At 46.7% G+C, this 10,000-nt stretch overlaps 1 protein-coding gene across 1 annotated transcript in view; it reads left to right on the top strand.

The window, feature by feature from the left end:
• Nucleotides 1-10,000, top strand: part of dnah5l (dynein, axonemal, heavy chain 5 like) — a 55,202-nt gene that overhangs the window by 24,934 nt on the left and 20,268 nt on the right. The window contains exons 35-55 of the mRNA XM_080306857.1: nucleotides 677-805; nucleotides 905-1,120; nucleotides 1,750-1,896; nucleotides 1,985-2,157; nucleotides 2,230-2,300; nucleotides 2,431-2,538; nucleotides 2,967-3,154; nucleotides 3,380-3,574; nucleotides 3,727-3,861; nucleotides 4,010-4,067; nucleotides 4,167-4,298; nucleotides 4,882-5,099; nucleotides 5,184-5,318; nucleotides 5,463-5,639; nucleotides 6,305-6,394; nucleotides 6,493-6,627; nucleotides 7,236-7,337; nucleotides 7,429-7,596; nucleotides 7,677-7,883; nucleotides 8,071-8,163; nucleotides 8,441-8,677. Of these exons, the coding sequence (XP_080162983.1) occupies nucleotides 677-805; nucleotides 905-1,120; nucleotides 1,750-1,896; nucleotides 1,985-2,157; nucleotides 2,230-2,300; nucleotides 2,431-2,538; nucleotides 2,967-3,154; nucleotides 3,380-3,574; nucleotides 3,727-3,861; nucleotides 4,010-4,067; nucleotides 4,167-4,298; nucleotides 4,882-5,099; nucleotides 5,184-5,318; nucleotides 5,463-5,639; nucleotides 6,305-6,394; nucleotides 6,493-6,627; nucleotides 7,236-7,337; nucleotides 7,429-7,596; nucleotides 7,677-7,883; nucleotides 8,071-8,163; nucleotides 8,441-8,677 (3,114 nt within the window). The remainder of the gene's footprint in view (nucleotides 1-676; nucleotides 806-904; nucleotides 1,121-1,749; nucleotides 1,897-1,984; nucleotides 2,158-2,229; nucleotides 2,301-2,430; nucleotides 2,539-2,966; nucleotides 3,155-3,379; nucleotides 3,575-3,726; nucleotides 3,862-4,009; nucleotides 4,068-4,166; nucleotides 4,299-4,881; nucleotides 5,100-5,183; nucleotides 5,319-5,462; nucleotides 5,640-6,304; nucleotides 6,395-6,492; nucleotides 6,628-7,235; nucleotides 7,338-7,428; nucleotides 7,597-7,676; nucleotides 7,884-8,070; nucleotides 8,164-8,440; nucleotides 8,678-10,000) is intronic.

Genomic DNA, 10,000 nt, shown 5'->3' with positions numbered 1-10,000 from the left:
CACTATACAGGTGACACACTATACAGGTGACACATTGTACAGGTGACACACTTTACAGGTGACACATTATACAGGTGACAAACTATACAGGTGACACACTATACAGGTGACACATCATACAGGTGACACACTATACAGGTGACACATCATACAGGTGACACACTTTACAGGTGACACATTGTACAGGTGACACACTTTAGAGGTGACACACTTTACAGGTGACACATTGTACAGGTGACACACTTTACAGGTGACATGTTATACAGGTGACACGCTTTACAGGTGACACATTGTACAGGTGACACACTTTACAGGTGACATGTTATACAGGTGACACACTTTACAGGTGACACATTGTACAGGTGACACACTTTACAGGTGACACAATTTACAGGTGACACACTATACAGGTGAGACATTATACAGGTGACAAACTATACAGGTGACATGTTATACAGGTGACACACTTTACAGGTGACACACTTTACAGGTGACACACTATACAGGTGACATGTTATACAGGTGACACACTTTACAGGTGACACAGCAGCTCACAGGTTTCAGATCTGATGGGTTTGTATTTGCTGTCTGATGCTTCAGCTTCACTCCTGCTGCTGAGTTTCTTCCTTCCTCTGATCATGACATTGAATCTGCTTCCTCGCTCTGTGTCTGTCAGGCTCATCTGCTCAGTCTGTTCGATAACGTTAACAGAGTTGTTTTCAATGAGAAAATCTACGACCAGATGATCAGTTTCCAGTCCCAAGAAGGAGAAACTGTGGAGCTGAGGCAGCCAGTCCTGGCACAGGTAATCTCACCTCCACATGGAGACCTCCCAGTAAGTTCCCCGTTACTTTTCCCTTAAACTGAATCCTTTTATCAATCAGCATCTCACCTCCACTTGCAGGGGAATGTGGAGGTGTGGTTAGGAGAGCTGCTAGCTGGGGTGAGGGGAACCCTCCATGCTATCATCCGTCAGGCTTACCTGGCCATTAGTGACTCTGCCTTTAAGCTTCTGGAGTTCCAGTCGGCGTTCCCGGCTCAGATTGGCCTGCTAGGAATCCAGATGATCTGGACTAGAGACGCAGAAGAAGCACTCGTCCTCAGCAAGTCTGACAAGAAGGTGCTTTTATGCCTCAATTTGAGCCAAACGTGACCATATTTATGTAAGGGGGTGGAGATCTAAAGTTATCCAGTAATGCTGCATCACTTTGACTGTGTCTGCTACGTCGTAATCTACGGTAATGTCCAACACAAACCACAGAATCACCCTCACTGAAACTATTGTTGGACAGTCAATTAACATCACAGCAGCCACATTATTGGTCAGATAATTGCTCTGAATATGCTTCCTACAGACTCTCAGTTAAAACTCAACTCTACAGCAGAAAGAAACAGTCAGTAATTACGGCTTGAATTTATGCAGAATTAAGAGATTGGCTCTTTTAGTAACAAGTCGATGCCGTTTCTTTGTGTTCATCGTGTTCTCTCTTCCACTTTTCAGGTAAGTGCGTTTTGTTTTAATTGTGTTTCAGTCAGAATCCAGTTAACACAACCAAACCCCGTAGCTGGGTAACCAAACCAACCCTCCAAGTTGGTTGGTACAAAAAGAAAAGGAAAACTGTGGTTTGGGTCAAAAGGCTACACTCAAGCCCGTGTGGGACAGAAGAGTCTTGAGGCAACTTCTGTTGTGATTTGGAGCTCTCTAAATAAAATAACCATAACCATAATAACCATCTTATTGGTTGTCAGATCATGCAAACGACCAATCAGAAGTTCCTGAACCTCCTCAATGAGCTCATCGACATGACGACTCGAGAGCTGAGCAGGAACGAGAGGACCAAATATGAGACGCTGATCACCATCCACGTCCACCAGAGAGACATTTTCGATGATCTGGTGAACAAAAGAGCAAACATATAAACAAACATCTAAATACTTTTGATAGTGTCTGTCAGAGTGGGTCATATGACTTTGTGTTTGTCAGGTGAGGATGAACGTGCGGTCGGCTTCAGACTTTGAATGGCAGAAACAGTCGAGGTTTTACTTCCTGGAGGAGACGGACAGATGTGTCATCCAGATCACAGATGTGGAGTTCAGTTACTGTAATGAATACCTGGGCTGCACAGACAGGCTGGTCATCACCCCGCTGACAGACAGGTACACACACTCCAGCCTCACTGACTGACGCCTGTGGACTGACTGGTTCACAAACACTGAACATCTGTGCAGGTGTTACATCACTCTGTCCCAGGCTCTGGGGATGAGTATGGGCGGAGCTCCGGCCGGACCAGCAGGAACAGGTAATGTGTGTGTGTGTGTGTGTGTGTGTGTGTGTGTGTGCGTGTGCGTGTGCGTGTGTGTGTGTGTGTAAAATGAAGCTGAACTCTTGCATGCTGCTGTGGTTGTGTGTGTGTGTGTGTTTGTTTGCAGGTAAAACGGAGACCACTAAAGACATGGGTCGCTGTCTGGGGAAGTATGTGGTGGTCTTTAACTGTTCGGACCAGATGGACTACAGAGGACTGGGACGCATCTACAAAGGTGTGTGAGTGTGTGGATGGTGGACACTGGAAATATTGTCCTGCTGTTGTCACCATCTTATCAACCCACTGAGTAGAAGAGAGGTTAGTCAACCACGAGGCCCGGCCCGCTCTGACAGGACAGGGCTCTGCAGAGGTTCACTACCTAACATGGACCCACAGCCGTTGTCTGTGGTATCTGGGAACCTGGAACAAATGTTCATTAGCTGTTCTTAAATACAGAGCCATGCCAGAGCTGCAGATCCTCATGAAGACATGTTTCTCCTGAGTCAGAGACAAAAGTGTGGAAGTCAGTGGAGGCCAGTCGCCCACTCTTCTAGGATACATAACTCTGTATGATACATAAGTCACAGCATCTTCTTAACATGTAATAAACATGTGATCGTTCCATCAAAATGCTGATCTGAAAGTGCAGTGCTGTGTCTGCAGGTCTGGCTCAGTCCGGAGCCTGGGGCTGCTTCGATGAGTTTAACCGCATCGAGCTGCCGGTGCTTTCTGTCGCCGCCCAGCAGATCTACATCGTGCTGCAGTGTAAGAAGAACAAGAAGAAGCAGTTCGTCTTCACCGACGGAGATGTGGTCGACATGGATCCCGAGTTCGGCATCTTCCTCACCATGGTACCTCTGATCTAATGAACACTCTGGTGTTAGTATAAGTCAACGATAAATCATCAGAGTCACTCTGCATATGAAACAAAGCACTGTTCAGTATTCAGTGTTCTTTAGGTGAGCAGTTGTGGATACATGAAGGCAGCTCAGTAACTACAGTGAGCCACAGGTCCAGCACTGAGCGTGCTGATGTTCCTCCGCTCAGAAAGTTCTAGTAACTTCTCGGTTTTCCAGAATCCCGGTTACGCCGGCCGTCAGGAGCTGCCTGAAAACCTGAAGATTCAGTTCCGCACGGTAGCCATGATGGTCCCGGACCGAGCCATCATCATGAGGGTTAAATTGGCCAGTGCTGGTTTCCGTGACAACCAGGTCCTAAGCAGGAAGTTCTACACCCTCTACAAACTGTGTGAGGAGCAGCTGTCCAAACAGGTGGGTGATCCTGCAGCTGTAACCACCACACATCCTGTCCTTCTTGGTGTTAGATGATGGATTTTCTCATTTCTCCGTTGCCCTTCTTTGTAAACTGTTACTCATGCATTTAGTTATATTATTATTTATACTTCTCTGGTCTTTCTTACCAGGTCCATTATGATTTCGGTCTGAGGAACATTTTGTCGGTTTTGAGGACGTTGGGAGCTGTGAAGCGATCTAACCCGTCAGAACCAGAGAAGACCGTGGTGATGAGGGTCCTGAGGGACATGAACCTCTCCAAACTGGTGTGTGTGTTAGTAATAAATGCAGAAATTAGACTTTATGTTTAAAGTTTTCATTTCATTATTATCAGACTGTTAGAGTTGCCCACTAGGGGGAGCCCTTGTCCTTGCCACAGTCAGCCATCCTGATTGCTTGTGTGACTTTCTGCAGGTGGACGAGGACGAGCCTCTGTTTATGAGTCTGATCAATGACCTGTTTCCTGGCATTGGTACGTTTCTTTCACATAACACTGAAACACACTAGCAGAGGCTCCATGAGTACATGACGGCTCTCATACTGTGTGCTTTTCCTTCATCCCCCTCTGCAGTTCTGGATAAAGCCGGTTATCCAGACTTGGAGTTGGCCATCTTTAATCAGGCTCAGCAGGCCGGTCTGATCCCTCACCCGCCCTGGATCCTCAAACTGGTCCAGCTCTATGAGACGCAGAGAGTCCGACATGGTGAAGATCACAATTATCTGGACGCAGTGACACATTAATTAGTCTTTCTCGTCTCGCCACTCAGCTTCATTTACAGTTCCAGTGTAAATTAGTGGAAAGCAGGCTCAACATGAGTTTCTATGGTCATTAAACACATAAACTGCACGTTTAGACTCATCAGTCTAATGTGATTACAAAGTGCTGCAAAGGTTTGCTAACTTTCTCCTCAACATGAGGTTTAAACAGTTTTCAGTGCAGGTTATTATTCTACATGTACACAGAGTTTCACAACATTATAGCTCCATTAATGCTGTTAAACACAACACTAACACAATCTGTCTTTGGCTGCTGTCACAACAACATAACCCACACTTACTGTGGATATAGTAACAGGATATTACACACTTAGAAACCAACAGCTTATTAAAAACGTAAATGTTATATAATATAATTTGGTATATAAAAGTTTAAAAAGCTTCTGGTGCACAAATCTTTATTTTATATACAACCAGTGTTCAGTAATGCTGAGGTCACAGACACACTGATGGCAATGCTAAAGAGTCTTCAGCACACATGGGAGTCGAGCTGTCCTGTGCTCGTGCAGGTATGATGACGCTGGGTCCGAGCGGTGCTGGGAAGACGGCGTGCGTCCACACGCTGATGAAGGCCATGTCTGAGTGCGGCTCGCCCCACCGAGAGATGAGGATGAACCCGAAAGCCATCACAGCCTCGCAGATGTTCGGCATGCTGGACGTGACCACCAACGACTGGACGGACGGCATTTTCTCCACACTGTGGAGGAAAACTCTGAAAGGCAAAAAGGTTGATGGAAGCTCAACATGTTCCCTACATTCATGATGCTCCAGTGCAGATGTATATGTACGTGTGTGTGTGTGTGTGTGTCAGGGGGAATACATCTGGATTGTGCTGGATGGTCCGGTTGATGCCATCTGGATCGAGAATCTGAACTCTGTTTTAGACGACAACAAAACTCTGACGCTGGCGAATGGCGATCGAATCCCCATGGCTCCCTGCTGCAAGGTCAAAGCAAAACAAACAAAGCTCACCTCACTTCAGCCAGACAGTCACTGTGGTGCAGTTTGACATAATCCACAAACATCATGATCAGAAACCGGAGATGCATCGAGGTCAAGTCAGCCCATATATTTTATATTCTTCCCTCAGATTGTCTTTGAGCCCCACAACATCGACAACGCCTCCCCAGCCACCGTGTCCAGGAACGGGATGGTGTTCATGAGCTCGTCAGTGCTCAGCTGGAGGCCCGTCCTGCAGGCCTGGTTACAGAAACTAGCAGAGCAGCAGGCCAGCGCTCTGAAACACTGCTTCGACTGCTGCTACCAGGTGAGAGCCGCCGGGACACAATTAGACTTATTTATCACTTTAATATTGATAAGATGTTACCACCTGGTCAAACATACACAACAAAGGAGCGGCAAAGCAGTGAACCATAAAATAACCTCATCTGAACTCAGCAAACAAGGATCAAAGCTTCTTTATTCAATTCTCTTCAGTTTTATTTATGTAGCACCAATTCACAACAACTATCACCTCCAAGCACTTTGTGTTGTTGGCCACAGACTCTCCAATATTACACAAAAGGAGGAGAAACGAGGAGAAGCAAGTGCACTGTGACTCAAACTGGTCCCAGCACAGCACCCTGATGAGCTCCATAATTAATCATAGTGAACTTGACATGAACACTGCTATAGACACCAAACAGGTTTTCTTACCCGCTGTAAACACGTTTATTTCTGCTGTAACGTTGGACATGTTACCCTGTTACCCCATCCACCTCTGGTGGCTGTTAGAGGAACTGCAGTTTTTAGCACTTGACCATTAAAGTCTGTTCAGTTTGGTGTTTATCGCTTGTTTCCAGCACCCATGTAGCCAAACATCAGTTACTGATGACGTTGTAAGCAGAGATTAGAAATGCATCAACCTTGAAGGTAAAGAAATCATCAGACAGCAGGAAAGCTAAAGGTTAGTTTTGTATTCTTCTGTTTCAGGACTTGTTGGACTTTGTCTTCACTGCTGTGTCCGCTAAGATGCAGGTGCTGGAGTGTATGTACATCAAACAGACTATTGACCTGCTGCAGGTAGGACACAGCAGTAAAACACCAGAAAAACTAGAATCTGAGTCTTCCAAGTTCTTGTTGCCCTGTTGTTTGGTTATTTTTCATATTTGTGCTTTCAGGGTTTGCTCCCCGCAGCGCAGGACAAACAGGGTGGCCATGATCATGTGGGACGCATGTTTGTCTTTGCGGTCATGTGGTCTCTGGGTGCACTGCTGGAGCTGGATGACAGAGCCAAGATGGAGGCCTTCCTGAAGGTGTGTGAAAGTTTACTTTGACTCCATAACAAACCTCGTTTTCAAATCAAATGAACCCGTAGTGTGAATATTTACCGTCTACAGAGGCGGGATTACTCACCTTTACCCGCCCCCACCCTTAAGTAGAGGGCTAGGATTAAGGCTATGACCTACCCACGGTCCTGGTCAGATTCTCGTACCACTTTTCCAACACACTGACGTCTGCTCCTAATCTAGAACAGTTTCACCATTTTATGCTAAAAGAAAAAAAGTTTGCAGTACAACCTTGGACCCAGTGACACCAGTGCCATTTGAAGAGCCTGTCACATTAGAAAGAAAATGATCCCCAGTTCACAGACTGATGATCAGCACCCACTTTATTAAGTTTAGATACCAAACCAATCAAACTTTGACTGGTTCCAAGCAAAACGGGAAAAGACGTCTAACAAAGGGTCACTCATCTGGAAATGAGTCAGTCCAGCTCTGTTATCACAATCCTGAACACCACGGCCTCCACGGCTGGGCAAACGAGTCACATGGGACTTTAAAAAAAGGTTTTTAAAGGATATATCTGGTTGGAAATGGATATAAATATTCCATTTGAGTTGAAAGGTGTTTTTGTCTCAAAGGCCCACAGCTCATCTCTGGACCTGCCACCCACTCAGGACAACCAGACCATCTTTGAGTTCACCGTCAGTGAGCAGGGAGACTGGGAGCACTGGTCCAACAAGGTGAGAGGACTCTATGTTTCTCCTGAGTGTTAATCGCAGAGAATGAAGTCAGCATGCTGCATGCATGTTCTGTGTTTATGGTTCTGATCAGGTCCAAGAGTATGTCTACCCCAAAGACCACGTCCCTGACTACTCGTCCATCCTGGTTCCCAACGTAGACAACGTGAGGACGGACTTCCTGATGCAGACCATCATGAAGCAGAGGAAGGCCGTGCTGCTGATCGGAGAGCAAGGAACAGCCAAGACCGTCATGATTAAAGTAAGAGTGCGCTCAACCGTTCACCAGCACAGGCTAGCACAGGCTACAGCATGCAGCTTGCTCTCTGGCTCCCCCTGTAGGGCTACACTGGAAAGCTCGACCCAGAGCTCCACCTCAGTAAGACGGTGAACTTCTCTTCGGCCACGCTGCCCGGCATGTTCCAGAGGACGCTCGAGAGCTACATCGACAAACGCATGGGCACCACCTACGGGCCGCCGGCCGGACGCAGGATGACCGTCTTCATAGACGACATCAACATGCCCGTAATCAACGAATGGGGCGACCAGGTGGGCTTCAGGCTCTCTGTGATTGGTCAAACCTTTGCTAGCTTACCTCTTTGTTTCTCACAGAATAACCTCCACCTCACATCACAAATAACCAATCAGCTCAGTTTTTCCCCCACCCTGTTCTCTTTGATATGCATGTAACCAATCAGATTATTGTATCTCTGACACGCCCCCACATCTCACTCAGATAACCAATGAGATCGTGCGTCAGCTGATGGAGCAGGGAGGTTTCTACAGCCTGGATCGTCCAGGAGAGTTCATCACTGTGGTGGATGTTCAGGTGAAGTTTGGCTGTGGTTGGAGCGCTGTGGCACATTCTGGATGTTTCCATGATGACAGGCTGATGAAGGTTGCTGTGAGCAAAGGCAGGAGGACACTACAGATATACTGGAGTATTACAGCTGTACCTAATGAAGTGGAGGGAAATATAGGAAGTGAACACAAACCTGTTGGTTTGAGGGATTCCTTCAAAAGTTTTAAATCATAAACAGAGAGATGATGATGATGTTAGATCATCTGCTCTGTGACTGACTGATGTGTGTAATGATGTTTACCAGCTGGTGGCAGCCATGATTCACCCCGGCGGCGGTCGGAACGACATCCCTCAGCGTCTAAAGCGCCAGTTCTCCATCTTTAACTGCACGCTGCCCTCCAACTCCTCCATCGATAAGATCTTTGGCACTGTGGCTCAGGGCTACTTCTGCCCAGAGAGAGGCTTCCCCGGCCCGGTGTGCCAGCTCGCCGCCGCCCTCGTCCCCACCACCAGGCGGGTGTGGCAGGCCGTGAAGGCGAAGGTTTGTTTTTTAAATAAGATCAAATCGGACCTTCAGAATAAAAGAAGGCTAAAATGTATTTAATTCTTTATAAACAGTCATTAAAAAATTATATTTAAAGCAGCTGATGATCACTGAAAGATCCCCTCTGAGCTTTTCTCAGGTTAATTCTCATATATTAGGAGGACATGAGGAGGGACTTTGTTCTAATCAGGATAATCAATACTTGATAATCAAAGTCATCATCAAACTTCATCCAGGATGTATCAGATCTATGCTCGTGATTAGTTCACCGCTTCATTTAATGATGATGGAGATTAAATGTCTCTGCTTTTCATTTGAAGGTCACATTTACTGCACAGATTCAGATTTTCAAACACCTGATGCCAATTTTGTCACGTGAAGGCAAGATAGGAGACATAACACAGTGTGAGATGAGGGAGGAAACACAGGCTTAAATCCACATAGGGAGCAATCAGGGAGACAGGAGGGAAACACAGCTGGACAAATCAGGGCTGACAACACGAGGAGGCAGAAGCAGACACGTTGAAAGAGTCTCGTGTTAAAGTAAAAGAGGAAATGTTCCGGTCACTGGGGGACTCAAATGCAGGACTCCTTGCTCAGAGGAAGAACAGAAGGCTTTTCCTCACAAACACCAGGTGAAATGTGTGACAGGGACTCAGTGCTATATACAAGCGTGCGGGGATCAGGGCTCCAGGGAATCCACGGGGAAAAGCAGGGCAACACTCTCACTCCTCTTCACCAGTCATTCACTCCTCTCTCGCAGCAGAAACTCCGTAGGGAACGAGAGCAGGTCCAGGGGGTCTGTACACAGGAAACAAAAGCGTTAACACAAGAAGCTGAGACGCGGGAACTAGACTGTAGTGTCCAAGCCGGGATTTCACCGACACAGGTCAAGCAACGATCCAGCGAAGAGCAGCCTGGCTTCTTCCCTTTAGTAGAGGCCAGTTAATGAGACGCGGGTGTTGATCATCTCCCAGGTATGTAGGCCAAAGGCGGAGCCCACAATGAGCTCCGCCCAGGCGACAGAGGGAGAGAAAAAGAACACAAAGCAGAACTTCTCAGGAAACAACACAGACGCAGCCTCGACGAGGGGAGACAGAGCAGCTATGGACACAGAAACCATAGACAGAGAACTCTAACAAAGAAAGCAAAAGACCAGAAATGATCAATAATAATGTCACACTGCAAACTCTGGCTCGACGACCCAGGCACCCGAACAAATTTGACATGTTGATGAGTTTTGAGAATTGTAACTTTGCTTGACTTGATTTTGTTTGCATTCAGTCTGTGGATGTTTCTCACATGTGATCTTCTCTCTCC

Source organism: Astatotilapia calliptera, chromosome 9, assembly GCF_964374335.1.
Source record: "Astatotilapia calliptera chromosome 9, fAstCal68.1, whole genome shotgun sequence".
Classification (NCBI taxonomy): domain Eukaryota; kingdom Metazoa; phylum Chordata; class Actinopteri; order Cichliformes; family Cichlidae; genus Astatotilapia; species Astatotilapia calliptera.
Note: the sequence above shows the minus strand (reverse complement) of the source record. Positions and strands in the feature narration are given on the sequence as shown.